General features: G+C 37.1%; 1 protein-coding gene and 1 long non-coding RNA gene across 2 annotated transcripts in view; one reads left to right on the forward strand and one right to left on the reverse strand.

Moving 5' to 3' along the window:
- CNGB3 (cyclic nucleotide gated channel subunit beta 3) overlaps nt 1-10566 on the forward strand; it is an 84564-nt gene extending 73998 nt beyond the window's left edge. Inside the window, exons 13-15 of the mRNA XM_056821046.1 lie at nt 5687-5833; nt 6413-6587; nt 10296-10566. Coding sequence (XP_056677024.1) covers nt 5687-5833; nt 6413-6587; nt 10296-10544 — 571 coding nt within the window. The 3' untranslated portion in view covers nt 10545-10566. The remainder of the gene's footprint in view (nt 1-5686; nt 5834-6412; nt 6588-10295) is intronic.
- A 3041-nt stretch (nt 10567-13607) lies between these two features.
- LOC103094207 (uncharacterized) lies at nt 13608-24148 on the reverse strand. Its single transcript, XR_465182.3, has 3 exons — nt 24020-24148; nt 15047-15193; nt 13608-14253 (listed from the first exon to the last, which is right to left on the reverse strand). It is a non-coding gene; the product is annotated as an uncharacterized LOC103094207 (long non-coding RNA).
- Between the last annotated feature and the right edge of the window lie 358 nt (nt 24149-24506).

Consider the following 24506-nt stretch of genomic DNA (forward strand, 5'->3'; position numbering starts at 1 on the left):
TTTTGTCTTTGTCCTACACACCTTTATTTAACAGTACATTTGATTTACTGAACACATGCCCAATTTGGCCATTCCTCAGTAAACCAACAGACCAGCTATAAAACCAGGTTGAGGCTAAGTGATAGGGCTCAAACCCATTAGCATGATGTCTACCCCAAACATGTGAAGATTTCCCCAGGAGGAATGAGCAGATAAGAAAGATTTGTTCCATTGGCCATGAAAATGGCAGAAGCAGGCACCACAGAGCTCCCAGAGCTTGGTCAGACATCGATGGTGCATCCACTGCATCCTGGGCTATAGCCAGTCATCCCACCTTGTATCTTGCCACTAGACTTTGATGACTCTGGAAGAGAGTGAGGCTGATGGCTTTGTGCAATTCTGCCTCATTTAAATTCAATTCATGAACAAGACATCACACTTATGTCATTGGTTCTCTTTGAAAACAAAAGCTGAACAAGAACTGGTTCATTGGGCATATAGTGAGCATTCAGTACTCCAAAAGACACTTGAGTTCTCTGTGTGGTCATTCCTTCTTCCCCTGATTCATATCCCAATGACTCCATGCTATAGTCAAAGGCCTCAGAAGGCACCATGTCCAAAGAAATTACTAGCTGCTAAGACAACTTTCTGATGGGATCAGTCAGTTAATAAATCCCACAAATATTTGCTGCCTGGGTTTATATGAAAGCCATGAAGGTCTCTCAGACAATACCCAAGGCTGCCCGGAAAATTAGTGGCAACTCTCGGCTTCATCTCTAGATTATCAATTTGTTCTTCTGTTCTATGCTCCCTATTAATATTAATATTAAAGAACTTCCATACAGGCCTGTGAACATTTGGGAAATTTCTTTCTGGGTGATTTTTCTAAACAGATTTCTGATTTCATCAATGTAGAGCGCTCCCAGTGAAGAGCCTCTCCCAATATAGATAGGTTCTCTGCTCTTGGTCCCTAAGAGGTTAAAAGACTTGCCCAGCATCACACAACCATAAGTTGTCAGAGGCAGGACTTGAGCCGCTATCTTCCCTGACTCCAAAACCAGCTATCTACTATGCCACACTGAAGCTCAACTGTGTGATTAGATAAGCAAAGACTTCCTTTGCCAGAAAACTGGAAAAATACTCTGAGGACAAGACAGACAAGAAGCTATTTTAAACATTGCTGAGAAAGTTTGGGTAAAATCCATCTGGCAGACAGACTATTACTCCTCTTCAAAAGCTCATCAAGATCTCTCAACCTGTGACCTATAGGCAAGTTTAATTAAAGCTTGAGAAATCTCAAAATAACCTGACATTTAAATATTCTATTTCTGTTCTGCTCTCACAGTCTGGCAGCCATGCATAAACTCTCAAGTCTCACTCACAGATCAAAACTGGGCAGCTTTCAGAACTGCTTTTATCCATCTTCTTCCATGGAATGCTTAGTAACTGACTAGCTTTTTATTGGGTAATGCTGTGGTGGGCTCCAGTCAATCACTGACGTTCAACTTTTATTATGATTTCACTTCTACAAAACCTAAGAAAGAGTATTGCTTTGGGCAAAAACTCAGACCTGTATCTTTTCTTTTCTTTTCTTTTTTCTCTTGAGAATGTGGAAAATAGGACTTTGAACTTTTCCTCTGCTTCTGGGTCAAGAGATATTTAACAGAAAGAATAGCAAAGAACAGGGATGGGGGGTAGCAGAATCAATCAGTAGGCATTTAGTGCCAGGCACCATGCCCTTACAGATACTGGGATTCAAAGACCAAAAAAATAGGTATTAAAGAATTCAACTGCTATAGATTCAAGAGACTTTTTACAAATGTTAGTGGATATATTTCATTTTGTAAAAAACCTTCAACTAGCCTAGGACTCACTGAAGTACCTTTTATAGGTACATTCAAGAGGAAGGAGTTGCATGTTATTCTTTGGGGGAAAGGGTGAGATTCCTGGGGGAGTTTTAAACCAACAAAACCCAGAATTAACCAATCAGATTATAAATTATTTTCTTCCCCTCGAGTACAGGAACATAGATTTGGAGCCAGAAAGGACCTTAGAGACCATTCCAGTCCAATTCTCTCATTTTACAGATAAGGAAGCGATAGAGAATAAGTGACTTGCCCAAGTTATACAGATAAAAAGTATCTGAGACAAGATTTGAACTCAGATCTCCCTGATGCCAAGATCAGCATTCTATTATCTATGCAACACTCTCTCATGTCCTGGAATGACAATAAGAATTGGACATGTGCATGATCAGTATTCCTAGAGTCTATTCAGTATGTCACTGCCATAGAAAGCAGAAGCTGTCTGCTTCTGGCTTTATCTGAATTGTTATTCCAAGATAGTGGAGTAAGAATCTAGACATCATTATTTCCAAGGACTTTATCCTTTCCATCCCTTAGCTATTGTATTTTTTATTAACATTTCCCTTCTCTCCCCATTTCATATTAATTGACTCTAAAGAATGAATTCTTCCTGCTATCCTAACACAGCCCATTTTTATTTATTTATTTCCTTTTTTTGATGAGGGAATTTTTTTTTAATCCTCAAGACAAAGAAAAACTTCTCTGAATCAAAGAAGCCACATGAATATATGGTGAACTGCCTCATGGGAAATTGAAACATATTACTTTGGGGTTTCATATTTTTAAAATTCATCTATTTTATCTCATTCATTGGTAATATGAATCTTTTCATTTCATTCATTCAGTATTGATCAAATATCTGTTGAGTACCTACTATATACTTAGTATTTCATTTTGTGAAGAGAAAGGTAAAGAAAGGCTCTTCTTAATAAGATAATAATAATAGCTAACATTGATATAGCTCTTACTAAATGCATTGATCCTTACAATTATTTTCTCATTTAATCCTCAGAGTTAGGTGCTATTATTATTCTCATTTTATAGATGAGGAAACTGAGGCAAACATGGTTAAATGAATTGCCCAGGATCAAATAGTGTCTAAAGTAAGATCTGAACTCTGGTCTTCCTAACTCCAGGTCCAGGACCACCTAACTGACCCAAGATAACTTAAAGAATAATATCACCATCCTTGGACTTCTCAATGACTCTCCATCCAAATTTTGTCATTTTTATTACCATAACATTGTCCCCCTTCCTCCTCCTCCCTCTTCTCTACTCATGCAGCCATCCCCATAGTATAGGTTCTGTCACCCTTCACTTGGACTTTTGCAATGGTCTCCTTCAAGCCTCACCCCACTCTATCTCCCTCCCATTCATCAGGCGAGGATTGTCCTAAAGTTCATGTCTCATTATTTTAGACTCTTACCTCCACCCACTCCCCACTATCCCACATCTCAAGATTAAGCTTATTAGGAAGCTCAGTGAACTCAAGTGGCTGCCCATTACCTCTAGGATAAAATATAAATTCTATAAATAAATGATTCTTTCCTCCCCTTCCATTCATATTACCCCCCCCCCCGCCTCCATGCATTCTATAATCCAACTATATTTTCTACTTGCTCTTCTGCAAATAAAATTTTCATGAGTCTGCTTTTCACAGTGGTGGTCCCTCCTGCATGTAATGTATTGCCTCCTTATCTCTCTCTCTCTCTCTCTCTCTCTCTCTCTCTCTCTCAGAATCCCTTGTTTCTTTCAAAAATTATCTCACAACCCTACATAATACTTTTCCTAGTTACCGTAGCTGCTAGTACGAAACTAGCTCACTCCCAAAACCAACTTGTTTTCCATTACGTATGGGCTTCTATGTCCCCTCCACTCTTAGCAAGGAAGCTCCTTGAGAGCAGGGATTGTTTCCCTTTTTGTATAGCAAAATTCAGTCGTTTTCAGCCTTTTCTGACTCTTCATGATCCTATTTGGGGTTTTCTCGGCAAACTGATTTTGTCTTTTCCTTCTCCAGCTTACTGAGGGAACTAAGGCAAACAAGGTTAAATAACTTGCCCAGCTGGGGTTGCACCTTTGAACTCAGATTTGAACAGAGAATTTGAATTCAGGAAGATGAATCTTCCTAACTCCAGACCCAGCATTCTATCCACTGAGTCACCTAATTCTCCCTTTAGCAAAGTACCTGGCACTTAGCAAGCATTTTATAAAATCTTTGTTGAATTGATTGATAAATTTAGAGATAAATAGGACTTTTCAGTTCATCCAATCCCCTCATCTTTGGAGGAAGAACCTGGGGGTCATAGAGGTTGTTTAGGGTCCTAAAGTGCTAATCCCAGTCCTCTGACAGAATCAAACACATTTTCCCTACCCTCAAGAAATTCATGCCATTCTAGGTAGGAGAAATGTTATATTTATTATTTTATTATATAAATTATATAAATATTACATTATATAAATAACAATGCAAAACACTATGCCATACAAATGATATAAATAATGGGAATTTAAAAGACAAAGAGATCACTTTCAGTTAGAATTAATATTCTTAACTTTTTGTGTCATGAACCTTTTGGCTATCTAGAGAAGCCTATGAAACTCTTCTCAAAATAATGTTTCTTGGAGCAGTTAGATGACTCAATGGACAAGAGAGCCAGGTCTGGAAATGAGAGGTCCTGGGTTCAAAAATGGCCCCAGACACGTCTTACCTATGTGACCCAAGGCAATCACTTGATTCCCATTGCCTAGCCCTTGTTGTTCTTCTGCCTTAGAACCAATACATAATATTGATTCTGGAAAGGAAAGGAAAGGAAAGGAAAGGAAAGGAAAGGAAAGGAAAGGAAAGGAAAGGAAAGGAAAGGAAAGGAAAGGAAAGGAAAGGAAAGGAAAGGAAAGGAAAGGAAAGGAAAGGAAAGGAAAGGAAAGGAAAGGAAAGGAAAGGAAAGGAAAGGAAAGGAAAGGAAAGGAAAGGAAAGGAAAGGAAAGGAAAGGAAAGGAAAGGAAAGGAAAGGAAAGGAAAGGAAAGGAAAGGAAAGGAAAGGAGAGAAAGGGACAAAGTACAGAGTCAGGAGAATAGAGAATTTTGTGGGAGGAGCAGCAAGGGGTTGGTGGGGAGGCATGTTATTGGATCCAAGAGTAGAAAGAAAGAAAGGTATAAAAAAAGCTAGAAGGTAGAATGGGGCCAGGCTTATAATCACACACACAAGAAATAGAAACAAGAGTTGAAGGTAGAAAGGGAAAGGATAAAGGAAAAGGTAAGGTAAGGTCTTTGATAGAGACACAGCACAGATAGGAAACTCTGACCACCTCTGTTCCTTAAGATCTAATGGGAAGATCCCTTACCTTGGGGTCAGTAGAAATGGATTCCTAATCCTGGATCTGGGGCTAACTTAGTTGTAGAATCCCAGGCAAGTAACTAAATCTCTCCAAGTATTTTTACTTAACTGTAACATGGAAATCAGTGACCTTTTCCCTATCTACCTGTTTACAAGGTTGCCATTGCCTGGGGAAGTCTTGATAAATCTTAAAGCTATAGAAATGTGAGTCATAATTATTATTATTACCTCACAGGGCAGTATCTGAGGTGCAGATGAGATAATGTGTGTGTATGAAAGTACTTTCAAATCATAAAGGACTACATATATTTCAGCTGAAATAAGATCTCTTCCCACAATAGCCCAGACCCCTCAGGAAGCATACCTGCTCACTTGACCGTGGGAAAGCATCTCTTGGATAGTATTACTATAAAATTTGGCTACTACAGGGATTTCTGACAAAAGACTCAAACAAAGAAAAGAGAGAGAGAATCGCAAAAGGTAAAATGATCATTTTCTATCTTACAGCCTTCTAGCAAAAGGTGGAGGAAATCGCCGGACAGCTAATGTGGTGGCTCACGGATTTGCCAATCTCTTTATCCTTGACAAAAAAACTCTCAGTGGAATCTTAGTGCACTACCCAGACTCTGAAAAGCTCCTCATGCAGAAAGCCAAGTATGTCCTTAAGAAAATCCATAGAGGATTTTAATTTTTTTTTTCAATGGAGTAGACACATCAAAAGATGGCGGGTATGTCAAGACAGGATTTCCTAGATATCTATGGACTTAGCCTTTGAAGAGGAGAACTGGATTCCGATGGCAACAGACAACTTTGTCCGATTGACATACGTAAATCACTTGTTCTCTCAGTATTAGTGTTCCTTGGGAGTCTCCAAAAATCAGGAAGATTTGCATTTTAGTCTTATAAATAGTGAGATCCTGAACTGCTGAGGTATAATAGATGGATGATGTCCTATTTCTTTTTTTAAGACAATGTGAATGGAGTGTGCATCTTTGTGTGTGTGTGTGTGTGTGTGTGTGTGTGTGTGTGTGTGTGTGTGGACACTACAAAATGAGGAAGATTGACGATAGAATATATTTTGGCTTACTTAGGGCTTTTTCTGATTTTTCTATATAACTCAGCCTTGTACAAGTAGAGAATATCTCAGACAGAAGTAATGGTCAGCTCAACAGGCTGATTTTGTCCAAACTATCCCAGAGTTGCAGAATGACTTCTCTTATTGTGTGTTTACAGATTACTTCTAAAACAGAAGGCTAAACCTTCAGAGGCCCCACCTCCAGTGAAAGGTTTTGCCCTGCTCTTCCCGCCCAAAGAAGAGACACCCAAAATGCTTAAAGCTCTGTTGGGTGGCTCAGGTAAAGCAAGTCTCTCGAGACTACTCAGACTGAAGAAAGAACTAGCAGCACAGGTAATGAGTGAATGAAAACCATTCACTTCCCAAGGGATCTGGGGGGCCAGGATGGAGGCACGGGACAGCTCCTTTAGAGTTTGGAAAGCATTGTTACATATATGATGTAATTTGATTCTCACAACAACACTGAAAGAAAGATGCTAGCATGATCTGCATTTTACAGATAAGGAAACTGAGGCTGAAAGAAGTGGTTCAACAAGCATTTATTAAGCAACTACTATTTTCTAAGTATTATGCTATCTAAATATATAAAGAATAATCCCACTCCTCCCCCCCAAGAAAAGTTCGTACTCTCAAGAGGTTCACAACCCAAGGAGGGAGACAGCATGTAAATAAACATATACAAACAAGACATGTTAAGAAGAAACTGGAGATCATCAGGCAAGGGAAGGTGCTAGAATGAAAGGGGTTAGGAAGAGGTTTCCTGTAGAAAGTAAGATTTTAGCTGATATTTCAAAGAAGACAGAAAATAGAAATAATGAGACAGAATTCCAGGCACTGGAAAAGTACAGAGTCAGGAGAATAGAGCATTTTTGTGGGAGGAGCAGCAAGGGGTTGGTGGGGAGGCATGTTATGGGATCCAAGAGTAGAAAGGAAGAAAGGTATAAAAAAAGCTAGAAGGTAGAATGGGGCCAGGCTTATAATCACACACACAAGAAATAGAAACAAGAGTTGAAGGTTAGAATTGATAGTGATAAGGATAGAAAGATTATGTGTGTGTGTATACATATATTTGTATGCATATATGGGGGAAGGATGGGAAGAAGAAGAAAGAGAAGGAAAGGGAGAAAGGTAGAGGAAGAGAAGGAGGAGAGAGAGGGAGTAGGAGAGGGAGACAGAGAAAGAGGGAAGGAAGGAAGGAGAGAGGGGGAGAGAGAAAGGAGAGAGGAAAAGAGGGAAAGGGGAGAGAGGAAGAGAGGGAAAGGGGGAGAGAGGAAGAGAGGGAAAGAGGGGGAAATATGGAGGGAGAGGGAGGAGAGACAGAGATGGACAGACAGAAAGAGAAGAGAAAAGAGAGATAGAGAGAGAAAAGAGGAGAGAGACAGAGACAGAGAGAGAGAGAGAGAGAGAGAGAGAGAGAGAGAGAGAGAGAGAGAGAGAGAGAGAGAGGTGCAGTGGATAGAGCACCACCTGGAGTCAGAAAGACCTTCATCATCCTGAGTTCAAGTCTGGCCTCAGAGACTCACTAGCTCATTGACCCTGGGCAAGTCACATAGTTTCCTTCCTTGTCAAAAGAGCAGAGAAGAAAAGGGCAAACTCCAGTATCTTTGCCAAAAAATTCCCAAATGGAGTCAGGATCAGATACAATTGAAAAATAACTGAAGAAAAAAAATGTATGTATATATATATAAAAGTATCTGCACATGTATGTGTATATGTATCTTTGGATGTGTATAGCGGATACACAAAGATATATGTGTATATATCTTTGGATGTGGTTACTGTATACATACCATGTCTTCATGTTATGCTGGATAATACATAAGAGAACCAATTTTAGACTCTGGAAGACCTGGGTTCAAATACAGCCTCTTACAGTAGTTATGTGACCTTGAGCAAACTATTTGATCTCTCGGTGCCTCCAGGCAACTCTAAAATGAAAGATTATTAATTCAACATTAGAGGGACATTCTGGGCTAGGAGTTCCATAAACACCCTCCTCCCTTCCAAAAAACTATGTCTGTGTGTATTTGGAGAGAGCAAAAAAGGACAAATCTATGATTTCACTGGTGCAGAGAACTTCTAGTTGTTGTTTTTTTAAGTCTACCAATGCAGATCAGAATCTATTCTTCAACCTATAGTCTTGGAGAGTTGTTCAAGGTACTAAGAAGTGATTTGGCCAAGATCCCACAGCTAATGTGGATCTGTCAGAACTTGAATTCATATCTCCTTGACTCCAAAGCAAATACTTTATTCCTGATCCCATGTGTTGTTTCTCCCTATTGAAATGGAGGATCCTAGAGGGAAAGGACTGTCTTGCTTTGGAATTCACATTCTCAGTGTTTGGTTAGCACAGTGCATGGCATATAATGAGGCAGCTTGGTGGCTCCATAATAGAGCCCTGGGCCTGAATTAGGAAGACCTGAGTCCAAATCCAGTCTCAGGTCCCTCACTAGCTGCATGACTATGGGCAATTTACCTAGTCTGATTGCCTTAATCCATTGCAAAAGGAAATGGAAAACCACTCTAGTTTTTTTGCCAAGAAAACCCCATTGAGGGTCCCTGAAGAGTCAGGCACAGCTGAGCAATAACAAATGGCACTTTAGAGCTTGTTTTCCTTTTATTTACAAGTTCTCTGCACCAATGAAATCACGTTTGCCCTTTTATTCATTTTGCCTTTTCTAAGAATTTATACCCAGCCCAAATTATTTCTAATAAGCCATCAGAAAAATGGTGAAATCAAGGCAGATGTATAACAAAAAAGAATTTGGGAGGTCAGTGAGTCCAACCCTTTCGTCACATAGAAGCTGATATTGAGGACCATCAAGTAACTTAAATAATAATTATTACAAATAATTATAATTATAATTATTTAAAAATAATAATTCAGGGATAAAATAATATGCCTGTCCCTGAAAAAAATAATAAATAGGTCACTAGTAGCAATGAAACTGAAAAGAGAATTCTTAATCTTTTTATGTCGTAAATTCCTTTGGCAATCTGGGGGAGCCTATGGACCTCTTCTTAGAATGTTTTTATTATTATTTCAATAATTTTAATTTAAATAACTCAAAATAATGACTTTTTTGTTATTATTGTTCTTTTGTATCTGACTAGTTTTCTTGGCAAAGATACTAGAGTGGCTTTCCATTTCCTTCTCCCACTTATTTTACAGATGAGGAAACTGAGACAGAGTTAAGTGACTTGCCCACAGTGTCACAGCTACTGTGTCCAAGTAAGATTTGAACTCAGGAAGATAAGTCTTCCTGAACTCCAAGCCTAGCATTCTACTTTGCCACTTAGCATTATGACTAGCATTTACATAGTACTTTAAGATTGCAAACTATTAAGATTATTTATTATTTATACATATTTTCATTTGTTGAAAATCCTAGGAGGTACATTCTATTATTATCCCCATTTTACAGATAAGGAAATTGAGTCAGATAGCGGCTAAATGAAAGCCTAGGGTTATCTATCTATTAAGTTTCGAGGCTGGATTAGGGCACTGTACCACCCTAGCTGCATAGGGTTACAAAATAAAAATAATTGTGTCCAAATGATCAATTATCAAAAAAAATTTTAATAATTTATCATCCCAGGTTAAAAACCCCTTGTACAAGTTCTAGGGTATCCAGTGGCATCTAGCTAAGCATATTTGGGACAAAGAAAAAGGAATGTCCCTCAGAGAGAGATGTTCATTTCTATTTGATTCTCTCCTTAGCAGCTTGTACATATAGAAAAAGAAACTCATGTCATAAGTACTTTGAACCTAATAGCTTCTACTATCTAAATGGTAGTGAAGTGGAGAATCCTTTGGCAAATGCAAAAATGCATGAGCCCAATCCTACCCTACATTTTAAATCAGAAGTTCTTTGTTAAAGTTCTCTGCATGCAGAGACTTTCTTCCCTGGAGAAGACTAATAATTCAGAGATTCCTTTTCTAAGATATAACCGTGACCACTAAGGTAACAAATGACCAACTGAAGTTGAGACCTTTGTTTGATTTCAGGGCTAATTCTGCCTAATACTTTCCCCCCCCAGGAAAAGGAGAAAAAAATTGAGGTAAAAGAACAAAAAATCGAAGGAATAGAAAACCAAGGAAAAGAACCAGCGGAAAAACCACTGAACATGCCCAAATGTAATGTTAGAGAAGAGGAAGTATCCAAGCCAATAACAAAGGCAGTCCTATCTAGAGAAAACCCTAAATCATCACTTATCATCACTATGACCCCTTCCTCTAATGCAGAAGAAGAAATTCTTACAGTCGAAATGAAAGAGAAGGCAAAATAATAAAATGCTTGATTTTATACAAGTCTAGGCATTTTCCTAAAGGCAGAGCCCAGAAATGTAAGTGTAGCTTAAATGAATGAAAAAATACAGGTTTTATTTCTTCTGCTCTGAGACTTCACAGAAAAATCACTGGCCTATTGTCTCTTGAACCTGACTTGAAAGTTCTATTTTATGTAACAAATAAGGTTATTAATAATCACTCAGATTCATATATGCTATTAACTTTATACATTTACACATTTCTTATTTATTTTTCCTAGTTCCACTTTTCTCTTATTCCTATTTGGTCATTGCTTCTTCCTATCCTCTTAATTTTATCTTGATTCTTCAATGGCTTCTGGTTCATTCCTCTTTTTTTTTTTCTGAATACCCTATCAGCAGGCTATTTAGATATTTTGTCCCTATTTTTCTTTTTTTCCCCTTCCCCTCTATATATTTTACCTTAATAATTAATGAGGGGTTAATTACCACCAAAGGTCTAATGACTTCTGTTCAAAGATTAAACAGGAGTGCCGTGGGGCTAATATGCATTTCAAATGGGAAATTTCCCCAAAAGAAGTCTAAACAATGTACACATTGAGGGGTTTTGGCAACTAGACATGCCCAAAGTTTCATTAGTAATAGAGTAATATGCTGAAAAATTGCAAACACAACTTTAACACTACTTTCTACTTTCATATACATCCTATTCTTCCTAAATAATTCACAAAACAATAATCCAGATAATTTTATCTAAACTACATAAAATAGAAGAATAAGCAAAGAGGAAATTTTTGGCTTAAAATAACCTTTCTAAAATGCAATGGGATGGTGTGAAAGATACTGGGTCACTAAAGGACCTCAAGCAAAGGTTCAATGCCCAGTTGAGTATGTTGCAGAGAGTGCTGCGCTATGTGACAACAGAGGCCTCTGAGGACTCTGAAAATCTGTAATTTTATGAAACCTACAACAGGGGTTGTTATTATTGTTAGTTTGGGCTCCATTTTATTTGTCTATTTGTTAAAAAGAATCAAATCTCCCAGGCTCTCATAACATTTATAGGTACCTTTCTCAATCATTTCTTTCAAGATCTTACCTAAAAGACCAATAAACCCAACATACTGTTCAGTCCAAACCTTAAGAAAGGTTTTGGGAGTAGGGAGACAGAAGACATTTGTGTCTCCAATTGATAAGTACTTAAAAACATGCTGAAAAAAATCTCTAAGTTAATTAAACACACTTTAGAATGCTGTCTTGATGACTTAATTAGCATCAATTAAACTAACAAAATCTGATGTCGCTAGGAAGCAGATAGTGACAAATTCTTCACAGAAAAATCATTAGAACCTTAAGAGCTGAAAGAGACCCATTAGAAGTTAGAGAACATGTAGGATTGCATTTTAATAAATAACTTCATTTAACTAAAGAATGTAGAATATAATAAAAGAAAAAGAGCAGTTTTGAGTTTGTAAAATGTAGCTTTTTCCTAAATGAAGTAAATGTAGTTAAAATAAAAAGGGAAACTGTAAATTAGGGAGGGGGGTATATTGGCATCAAATATTGCTGATAAAAATCTGATGTGTGTCATACATTCTAAAATTCCCTAAAGTCAAGAACCATTCTCTAATAGATAATTGGTCAAAGAATATGAATAAATGTTCCAAAGAAGATTTGCAAACTTCAAACAATTATATGAAAGTTTCAAATCATGAATAACAAGGGAAATGAAAATTAAAACTCAGGTTTCATCTCACATTGACCAAACTTTGTAAAGAAACTGAATAATGGAGTATCTGTAGAAGGACAAACAACAATATACAGTAGTAGAAATGGTAAATCTGTACAACCATCTGGGAAAACAATTTAAAATTATGCAACAAAAGTCTATAAATTATTCCTGTAAAATTTGACCCAGGAATCCCATAGCTGGATCTCATTCCAGGAAATCAAACACAGAAATAAAGGTGCCACACAAGAATTTTCAAAACAAAACAAAAAACACTAGAAACAAAATGGATGCTTACCAATTAGGGTACAAGCTGTAGTATATAAATGCATTGGGATCATTCTGCATTGCACAAGAAAAAAATTAGAAACTCAAATGAGAAGACTTGGAAGACTATGAAATGATACAGTGAAATAAGAACCAAAAAACAATGACTACAATAATGTAACAAAGAGTACTAAAACAGCTAAATTCTGTGTGATTGTAATAGCCACTTCTGGTGGGGAAAAGGAGAAGGAAATACACTTCCTTTCTGTTAGAAAGCAGATTAGAGATAACATTTTCACAAGGTTTCGGGCCATTCCCCAATTGATAAATGATCAAAAGATATAAACAGGAAGTTTTCTATTGGAAAAATTTCAAACAGCCATGTGAAAATATGCTCCAAATCACTAATAGATGCAAATTAAAACAACTCTGAACTTTAACCTCACATTCATGGCAAAAATCACAAAAAAGTAAATGGATAAACATTGGAAGGGTTATAGGAACAGAGCCATACTTTTAACAGGGCTGTGAATTGGTCTGGCTCTTCTGGAAAGCAATTTGGAACTCTACCCCTAAAGTCACTAAACTATGCACATCATTTGACCCAATAATGATACTATTACTTTTATACTCAAAGATCAAAGAGAAAGGAAAAAGAACAACATAAGAAAAAAACATAGAGTGGTTTCTTTTTAAAATGGCAAAAAACTAGAAACTTAGGGAATGCTCATCAATGGCTGAACATATATGAATGCAATGGAATACTATCATGCTGTAAGAAATGGCAAAAGGAACAGCTTCAGAGATACCTGGGAAGACTTGTATAAATTGATACAGCATGAAGTGAACAAAACCAGAACATTTTATATACTAATAACAAACAACATAAAAGACTTGAAAACTTTGGTCATTGCAATGACCAAACCTGATCCACTCACACTCTAATGAAGCAGTTATAGACTCAAGATTCAGAGTAAGACATATATTTTTAAAGTTTATTTATTAATTAATTTAGAATATTTTTCCATAGTTACACGAATCATGTTCTTTTCCTCCCCTACTCCCACCCCCCTCCCGTAGCCAATGCACAATTCCACTGGGTTTTACTTGTGTCATTGATCAAGACCCATTTCCATACCATTGATATTTGCACTAGGATGATGTTTAAGAGTCTACATCTCCAATCATATCTCCATCGACCCAAGTGATCAAGCAGTTGTTTTTCTTCTGTATTTCTACTCCCACAGTTCTTTCTCTAGATGTGGGTAGCATTCTTTCTCCTAAGTCGCTCAGAATTGTTAAGGCATATTTTTTTTAACATGAAAAACTTGGAAATGTTCTTGACTATGCATATGTTACAAGTTTTTCTTTTTTCCAGTGGGAGGCAGAGGAAGAAGAAAGAAAATAAATGCTTGATCATTGAAAAAAATAATAATAAAGTATCTGTGTCAGTTTTACTTGCCTGTTTTTCTTTATTGTATGTTGAAGGTCATTGGTTGGGAAGGAATAGAAAGTACATAAAGAAATGACTAAAAATGTTAAAGTAATGTAGCTAGAACACCAGGCCTGAAACAAGAACAGCCTCAGACACTTCCTAGATGTGATTATGGGCAAATGGCTTAACCCTGTTTACTTCAGGTTCCTCACCTGTAAAATGGACTGGGGAAGGAAACAGCAAAACACTCCACTCTCTTTGCCAAGAAAACCCCAACAAGATTCACAAAGAGTTGGATGTGACTGGAATGAGTAAATGACAACAACAACAAAAATAAAAATAAAAAATATGAATTAAACATTTGTAAAATTAAAAATTTCAGAATATAACATTGGAAAGATACATACAAGGAACATGAGTGACAAGTGCAGAAAGACAATTCGCATCTTCAACCATCTAAAGCAGGGGTCCCCAAACTAAGGCCCACAGGCCACATGTGGCCATTTATCCAGTCCCCACCACACTTCCAAAAGGGGTGTCTCTTTCATTGGTGATCAGCAAAAGGAGCTGTATGTGGCGGCACCACAAAGTGTGGCATTGCTCATGTACAATACTACTTCCGGTCACATAATCCTTTGCGTGGCGCCTTGTTCTGAGAGTAACTGAACGAGAACGAGGTGCTGCGCAAAGGATTATGGGGCTGCACAATGGAAAACATCAGCATGGTGAGTGGTGATCTGGGGGAGGGGATTCCACACAGTATATACTGCTGCCCAGTATAGTGGTGGCAGTGATGGGCCTGTGCAAGATGTGACAGGCCCATCACAGCCATCACTGCAGCCTCCTCTATCCCAGAGAGAGGTATACAGATTTGTTCATAGTTTTGGTTTTTTTTATAGTCCAGCCCTCCAATGGTCTGAGGGATAGTGAACTGGCCCCCTGTGTAAAAAGTTTGAGGACCCCTGGTCTAAAGCCTCAACAAGCTCCTCGTGTCTTCTCCTCTTCACCAGGTCTGGTTTCCCACCTGCTATCCCTTAACCATCTTCACTGCCCCCCAATTAGCAAGGCATCTGCCTCAGCTGTTCTGGTAATCACCTCTTTCCATTCCCTTCACCCACGAAATGGGGAAATGGTTAATAAGCCCCTTCCGAGCTGTTCAGAAATGAGGGGTCCACAGCTTTCAGAAACCATTCTGATAGCCCATCAAGCTTTTTTAAAAAATAGGCTTCTTCCTATAAAAATCTGAAAGAAAAGAAAAAAGGGTGAAGTAGGTCAAGAAACAGCCATTAAAGTCATCACCTTCCTATTGACAAGATTTCCCAACACAAAAATCGATAGAGGAGGTCACTTGATGGAAGGTCTGCAAGAAGGTCTGAAAATTGCATTTGTTGGGTGCTGGTGAGCTGCGGAAGTGTGAGCTGGTGAATGAGCCTGCCCAAGGACTGAGAGCAGCCTGAGGCTTCAGCCTAGATTCCCTGGACCCTTCCAACTCCTGGCCCAATGGTAGGACTTGCATCAAGAGATTTCCCACTCCGTTGGCTGATGAGGGCCTTGTTCCTTGGTCCCAGTCAGCTGAGAAAGCCTAAAGCTCTGCTGTGCATGTATTTCTCTCCTCCACCTCATCAGTGTGGGGAGCCTAGCCCCAAATCTTACCATGTATCTTGTAAAGAATACCATCAGTCTAATACATGCATAACCCAGACTGAATTGCTTATCAGCTCCATGAGGGGAGAGAGAAGAAGGGAGACAACATGGACCATATAATTTTGGGACACTTTTGTGGAAATTTGTTATTAAAATAAAGATAAAACTAACATCATAATGCCATCAATATAATACATGTATAATCCAGATAGAGTTGTTTATCAGCTCGGGGAGGGGAGAGGGAAGAAGGGAGGGGAGCAATATGGATTATTTAACTTTGGAAAACTTGAGTGGAGATTTGTTATTAAAATAAAGATAAAACTAAAAAAGAATATTATCAATATAATACATGTATAACCCAGATAAAGTTGCTTATCAGCTCTAGGAGCAGGGAAGGAGACAATGGGAATCATATAATTTTGGGAAACTTATGTGGAAATTTGTTATTAAAATAAAGATAAAACTTTAAAAATACATACAAAATCCTAGGTTGACAAGAAATACAAAAACCAAAGTGAGTTCTAAAGGGAAAATGAAAGGGTCTTAAGGAGTGGATTGGTAGGATTAAGGGTAGGGCAACGGTAAATGGGAAGGAAACCTGGAAAACTGAAACAAAAACATTTTCCCCAAATTTTCTATCCTGACATTTTTTCTTATTTTGAAGGGGGGGATAGGAAAAAAAAAAACTTTTTTCTAGTCAGTCAAAAAATATTTATTAAACTAAATGCCTAGCACCATGCTAAGTGATGGAGAACACCAATAAAAGAAAAAGAAATTCCCTACTCTCAAGATTTTCTCACTCTAAATTGGGGAAGATAACATAAACAACCATGTACAAATAAACTACATACAGTATAAATTGGATGATAATCCAATTGATAAAGGGCTTTAAAATTAAGGGAGGTCAGAAAAGGCTTCCTATAGAAGGTGAGATACAGATAATTAATAGTATTTTGTTATTCAGTCATTTCTGACTCTTCCTGATCCCATTTGAAGTTTTCTTGGCAAAGATACCGGAGTGGTTCACCATTCCTTCTCTAGCTCATTTTACAGATGAGGAAACTCAAGTCATCAGGGTTAAATGGCTTACCCAAGGTCAAACCTCTAATAAATGTTTGAAGCCAGACTTGAACTCACAAAGTCCTCTTAACTCCAAGCCCAGCACACTATCCACTGCATCACTTAGCTGTCAATTAATAGTGTTCCACACTAACAGAGGAGATATTCAGTCAGTAATTGCTGAATGACTATGAAGCATGATGGTTTGCTGGATGAGTGCTGGGCTAAAAATCTGAGATAATTGGCAGCACAACTGGATTCTGGATCCTGCCCTGGCTTCATCATTAATTGTGTGATCTCAGCAAATCACTTCATCTCTCTGAGCCTCAATTTTTTCCTCTGTAAATTGAAAGGGTTGGATTAGATGCTCCAGTTCTAAACTCTAATATTAATATCAAATCATTTGGAATTAAAATGAACCTTAGAGGTTATCTAGTGTTTCTTTCTTATACAAAAGGAGAAAACAGTGGACCAAAGGGATATCGTTGTCTCCCACAGGTCACACAACTAGTAAGGATCTGAATTCAAGTGCAAAGCCCCTGACTCACAATCCAATGCACTTTTCACCATAGCATAGCCACTTCTATGAATCAACCCTGAAAAAGTACAAAGATACTTTGATTCATATAATGTTTTCCTAAATAAAGTCACATATATCAAAGAACAGTAGACCTAGAAGTATCAATATTCATCACTCTCATTTCTAAAATGAGGGAAGTAAGGACTGGAAAAATTATTATTTGTCCAGTCACATAGTATAATTATCAGGAATGGAATGTGAACAAAGGCTTCTCGATTCCAAGTCCAGAAGTCTTATCCACTACACTGCACGTCTTATTTTACATATGTGATAGTTTTGCATAATATTTCCACCCAAAAAAAATTTATGTTCAGAAGCTTGTTAGAGGTTACCAACCATAGATTATGGGAAATACATTTATTTGTGCTTTAAAGTTCTTCCTTTCTTATTGAAGATGTTACTGCTTACTTATTATTATTCCTTGAAATGTCTTCAGACTTTCCCAGTCTTCTTACACCTTACTCCCCAACATGTACTCTTTAATCCATTGGCACTGGCCTTCTGGCTGTTCCATGAATAAGACATTCCATGTCTCAGCTGTGGATGTTCTCTTTGACTGTCCTCCATGTCTGAAACATTATTCCTCCTCCACTCTGACTACAGACATCCCCAGCTTTCTTTAAGATCCAAATAAAATCCTACTTCCTATAAGAAACCTTCCCCTCTTAATTCCAGTCTTCCCTCTTATTTATATCCTACTTATCCTGCAGATAGTTTTCTTTATATGTAATTGTTTGCATGTTGTCTCTCCCATGATTGCCAGCTCCTTACGGTCAGGGATTATCTTTTGCCCCTTCTTGTATCCCTGGGACTTGGCACATAGTAGGCACTTAAAAAATGCTTTCCATTGGTGGTGATGAGGGTGAGCAGAGGTGTGTGATAGCCCACTTGAACCAACTCCCAAGAGCCAATTGCCACATTTTCAGCATGAGCATCAATACAAACCAGGATTTGATTTATTGTACCACTGATTGTTTAGACTTTAAAAAGTAATGGAGAAAATGTTTAAAATGCAGATTAAATTTTAAAATGTGTTGTATGTACTTTTTTTCAGGGAGTCATTTGTTAAACATTTACCAGCAAGAGCCCGTTCAGAGCTATCAGTGTTCTCTCTCTTTGCTCAAAAAATGATATCCATTTAAAATTCTTAAATAAAATGATGTAGTTAAGTAAGCAAAACAAGGAGAACAATATACCTGATGACTATAATAATGTAACTATAAAGAACACTAAAATGGAACCAAAATCCTCACAATCATCATTTTGTTCCTATCAAGTGGTAAAACACACTTTTTTTCCTTCAGTTAAAAAGGTGTAACCCTAGTGCAAATATAAATAATATGGAAATAGGTCTTGATCAATGACACATGTAAAACCCAACGGAATTGCTCGTTGGCTATGAGAGGGGGGTGGGAGGAGGGGAGAGAAATAACATGAATCATGTAACCATGGGAAAATATTCTAAGTTAATTAAACTTAATTTTTAAAAAAGAATTTTGGATAACAATTAATTTTTTTAAAAGGGTGTAGAACAGAGGGCACAGAAGGTCACATATGCTATCCATCATTATCACTGCATCAATTGATTTTGCATAATCATGTTACACTGGACTTTTTACAAGATTACAAAGAAATATTTACCCAAACATTTTCAAACAAAAACCCACGCTGGGGCTCAACTCCCAAGTACTCTGCCTTCTCAGTGCTTCTATTCTGGCCTGGTTTGGCTGAACTTTCCTATCTCCAAGAGTAGTTATAAGGTTACCATGGCTCAAATGCTAGGACCCACAAGGATCACTTCTGTTACAGGAAATAGAGGACAAACAGCAGAAATAATCATCACCAAACCTATTTCTCCAAACAAGGATAAAAGGGAAGCAAGCAAGGAAAGGCAAGTTCTTCCCCTTCCACTGGTTCAGTTTATGGTGTCCATACCAGGCACAGTATATATGAGTCCCTGAAAAAAGCAGAGCTGCGAGATGGTGAAAAATAGAGCAAATAGCTCAATCTCACCACTTTTAAAGATTCAGGCAGTCAATCAAAAGGAGATGTCCCCTAGAAAGCAGCAGGTTCCATGTTAACCAAACTGGACATGCTCAAAACATGTCTGGGGAGAAGTGTGTTTGTGTCTATATTCATATATTCATTTATATATATATATATATTTATACATATTTTAATATATTTCTATTTATATATTTTTTGCTTTGAAAGAGGTCTCAAAAGAAGAGATATAATTTTGGGAAATCATTGTAATATTAAAAAAAGGGATCACACAAGCCTTTTCTAATAGCATCTCTTTAAGAGAGACAGGTAACTGGTACTATCACCATGCATGCATGCCACTAAAAAGTTAATGCACATTGTAATCATTCAACCAATTTATCATCAGTGACCAAGAATTAACTAAATGAGCCATCCCATACTGGCCTTCATAATGCTGATGATATCAGGTAGCTACAACACTGGCAACAGAGTAGCAATAAAATATTATTTTATTTCATAATTAGTACTTCAATAGTATAGAATTAGACTATATTGTATATTTATAAATATTCTAAATAAAAATATTCTAGTGCATGTTATATATGTTATACTTTAACATAATATATGTCATATATTAGAATATATAATGTATATTATTAGAATAATAGAAAATATATTTCTTTGCATTACTGATCATTTTTTATAAATTTGATTTGATTCCTATTTAGTTATGTAGATCTTCCAGAATATGTTAACTGAAATTAGATAGTCTGAGTGATTGTAAATATTAGTCATGAAAATTAGTCACTCTCCTCCCTCAAAAAATGTGTTTGGGCCTAGAAGGCCCAGATAGAAATTATCCACGGATGGCCCTAGCCTGGATTCCCCCTGTGTTCTCAGTCTAATCTCCCATGAACTTCTTGGCTCTAGAGCCAAAATACTGTCTCTCTGTGATAGTGATTGAGAAGGAAAATTCTGCTCTGGAACAGATTAGGATCCAGGTTTAAGAACACACATGTAGTTTAAGGTGGGGAAGGGGGAGATTTTACTAAGAAATTAGAGCAAATAAAACAATAGAAATTGCCCCAAGGGCAGCTGGCAAGGTGGAATGGAGAGAATGCTCTGAGCCTGAAGTCAAGAAGCTCTGAGCTCAATTCTGGCCCCAGACACTTATTACCTGGGCAAATCACTTAACTCTGTTTGCCTCAGTTTCCTTATCTATAAAATGAGCTGGAGAAGGAAATAGCAAACCACTCTAGTATCTTTGCCAAGAAAACCCCAAATGGGGTCATGAAATATTGGACATGACTGAAAAGACTAAACAACAACAACGTTCTTAATACTAACATTATTTTAAAACATTTTTAATCTCACTAATAGCTGATATTTATGAAACAGTTTAATATTGGGAAAACATTTATATTATCTCATTTGAGCTTTCAAATAGTATGATGGAAAGAGCATTGAATGTTGTTAAAATACTTGAGTTCATCTAGTAGCTCTGCACATTACTATTACTTGTGGGAACTTGGGCAAATCACTTCATCTCTTTGAACCTTTGATTTCCCCAGATGTAAAATGAGGGCATTAGACTCAACAACCACTAAAGTCCTTCTACATCTAAATCCACAATCCTAAAAATTGTTTGTTTTTTAATTTCATGTGCAAGATGGAGGTGGATAAAGTACTTTTTCTAGGTGCAAATTTTTTAACTGGTCTGACTATTAAATAAAAATACTCAAAATTCCACAGAAAACTAGGCTTAAATTAGTACCACTTCCCAGACTGGTCAGAACCCTCCAGAATCTGCTTTCTCAACTGGTCTTCTGGGAGATACTATTTTTTTTTGTGGCCACCCTGAGTTACTACAATAAGGAAGGTTGTTTTTTTCTCTCTCTGGCCCCCAAATACTCTTTAGATCTTGACAATTATTTTCTTAGTATATATTTAGAACTGAAAAGCAGCACTTTGGAGATAATCTAGTCCTACCCCCTCATTTTGCAGATGAGAAAACTAATATCCAGGTAAAGGAATAATCATATCAATAATTAACAGCAGTGTCAGAATTTAAACTCAGTGACACTGACTCTCGAACCCAGGTTTCTTCCATAACAGCTTTCTACTTTCCTACTTTTCAGGTTTCTATAGCTCCAAATTCTTGGAAACCCCAACTACACCAGCCTTCACCAATCTCCTACCAGCTCCTCTGACCTAATTGCTAAATTTTCAGCTTGAATATTTACATCTCAGAAATTGACAAGAGCTAAAAATCAGGCCTTGATTTATTGTTTTCTTAATTGCCTAGACTTAAGAAACTGATGGAATGATATAAATTAATTTTAAAATTAAATACTAATTAAATAATTAAATAATGATACAGATTAAAGATGTAGCCAGCATACTCCCCACCCCAGACAGCCTGCTGTTAAACATTGCCAGCACACTCCCTTGTCATCTTCCCTCCCTAAACTATTTTGTATTTTTTTCCTTATATACAAACATGTTGTCTCCGTCAATGAAAGATAATCTCCCTCCCACAGTCACTTACTAAGTGGTTAATAAATTTCTGTTGATCATTTAATTGATATCTTCCTCCTTTGGACAACTCAAGATGACTCCAAATGAACCTCTTAGAAAAGATAAATCTTGAAATTTCCCAGATTTTTTTTTAAAGGTAACCACTCGAACATCAAACAAGAATATTATAACTTTCCTGGGCCTCAGTTTCCTCCTTATTAAAAGTTTGGGGTTGGGCTAGATGTTCTCTAAGTTTCCTTCCATCTCTAGATCTGTGATCACATAATCTGGTATCATTAATCAGACCCTAAAATATGTGGGAATGCAAAGCACATGCTCTTTAAGGTGATAAATAAAACCTGGTGTGTGGGCCACATCTGAGCCAGTGAATGATTCCTTCTGGCCCACTGAGGGTATCCCCAAGAGTTATTAGCACTGTGCTTGTTACATAATTGCCTCTCTATGTTATATTTGTGTGTGGCCCTCAAAACTCAGCCCGAGTCATAAAGTGAACCTCTAGTCAGATTGCCCACCCTGCTTTATATCAATGTCAGAGAGTATTTAAAGAAAAAAACTTATTTCCTCTATTAAGAAAAAACCCCCTTAAGCCAGGAATTATTTGTAAAGTGTATAACTATACTAAATTTTTGGTATTAAAACAGGCTTCACACTGTAAGTAAAGTAACCTCCAAGGAAAACTTTTTTTTGCATTGCCCCAAAAGGAATACAAAAATGCACATGTATTTAACATTGAGCATTTAATAAATGTATAGTAATAAATAATAGTAATGGAGACTCAACCTGCCTCTGAGCATCTGCTTTATTTCATTTGCAGGCATTAGTTGTAAAATAAATACAGACATCTAACCAAATTCAAGTCTGTTTTCAGACTCTATATGGTAGTTGGCATAAAATTTGGGCCAATTTTCTAAGTCATCTCTAAGAGTTTCAGAAATCTTTGGGAGATGTTGCTGTTTTGAACTGGATTTAATTATCTCTACCTATTACCAAAGGCACTTAGAATTGATATTCCAAGCATGGCAGTCCTACAAAGTATTCATGCCATTTGTGGGTGGGTTTACGAGCAAATATATTAGACTGCAGTGACCTGTGTGAATAGGGATGATAATAATAAGGTCAAGGAGATGTGTACCATAACAGCTGTTATATCTTAGGGCAAAAAAAAAAAAGATATGTGAAAGGTTATCTACCATCTTTGTAATCCTTCTCTTCAGTCACCTCAATGTAATATATGTATGCAAATATAGTACATATATATTATGCTTTAAGTTTATGAAATAAACTAGAAGGGCATATAGTGTAACATGAAAGAAAAATGTCAAAACCATACAGCTTACATCTCAATTGGTATGATGTTATAACTTATATTCAACTGTAAGAGTAGAAATGCAGAAGAAAAACATATGATTGATCCCATGGGTGGATGGGGATATAGACTAAACAATCACTCTATTGCAAATAGTAATAATATGGAAATAGGTCTTGATCAATGACACATGTAAAAACCCAGTGGAATTGCTCATTGGCTACAGCGGGGGAGGGGAATGAAGGAGGGGAGGGAAAGAACATGATTCATGGAATCATGGGAAAATATTCTAAAATATATAAATAAGTAAATTAAATTTAAAATAATAATAACTTCTATTCGAAGATGGCTTTGTAATAATGGTAAGAACCCTGGACTGGAACTGAAAGGCATGAGCTTTGTCATCTTGAGGGTTGATTTCATACAGTGCCTTAGGCTGGTGTCCAAATCTATGAAATGAGGCTGATTTAGATAATTTCTAAACTCTCTCCTAGTTCCAAAATTCTCATATTCTAAGTGATATCTTAAAGTGGGATATAGGAATGTCTATGCCTTCAGCATACAGAAGTAACAATGCTGAAATAATCACATAATCAATTTTTTAAAAGGGTCTTTTGTTGTTTTTTTTTGGGGGGGGGGGTTAAAGCTAAATTAATCTCATGAAGTGATATCAGGGGATCAGAAAAAACTACTGAACTTGTCTGATGTCCTATAATCTAATGGTAAGATTGGTAATGGTAATCCTCTTAACACTGAGTGTAAAAAAAATAGCTTTCCTTAGGAAAGCAAGAGGTCTTGGGAGAAAACAAACATGTCCAGATTTTAGGAAGATGGAGAAATCAGAAATAATATAAAGAACATGAAAGTATCCCTGGGGAAGAATTTGCCATGGCTTTGACCTTAAAAGAATTAGTAAAGGAAAGATGAGTCTCTGCAACTTGATTCCCCAACTTACCTTCTGAAATTGTTACCACCTCGAAAAGGGAATTTCCAGGTGAGAAGTTCCATTTCACAGTTCTTGAGTAGCTGAGTGAGCCACATTATCAATTCATCAGTGTTTCAAATCCTAGAAAGCACTCTGATGTGAGATTTCAAAAAAAAAATTTTTTTCAAAATAAATGTTAGTTTTTTCAGAACGTGGTAGATAAGGGAGTCATGGGAAGGTCAATACAGTTGTCCATGCACCCTGATGGGCTGAACTTGAGTCCCTCCTTGTTTATGAGGCAAAAAAAAGAAAAAAAAAACGGTTAAATTTAAAGGGATTTTACAAGGTCTAGGTTACACCAACTAGTGAAATGTTTCCATTTCTGTAGTATCAGGCTCTTCTAAGGGGGAAGAAACAATGTAGGAGTCTCCATACCCTACAAAGAAATACAAATGTCCTTTTCGCTAAGTTTTTAGACTTCTGCCCAATATTTTCCATAAAGCTGTGAGTTCTTTGG

Source organism: Monodelphis domestica, chromosome 3 (genome assembly GCF_027887165.1).
Source record: "Monodelphis domestica isolate mMonDom1 chromosome 3, mMonDom1.pri, whole genome shotgun sequence".
Taxonomy (NCBI): Eukaryota; Metazoa; Chordata; class Mammalia; order Didelphimorphia; family Didelphidae; genus Monodelphis; species Monodelphis domestica.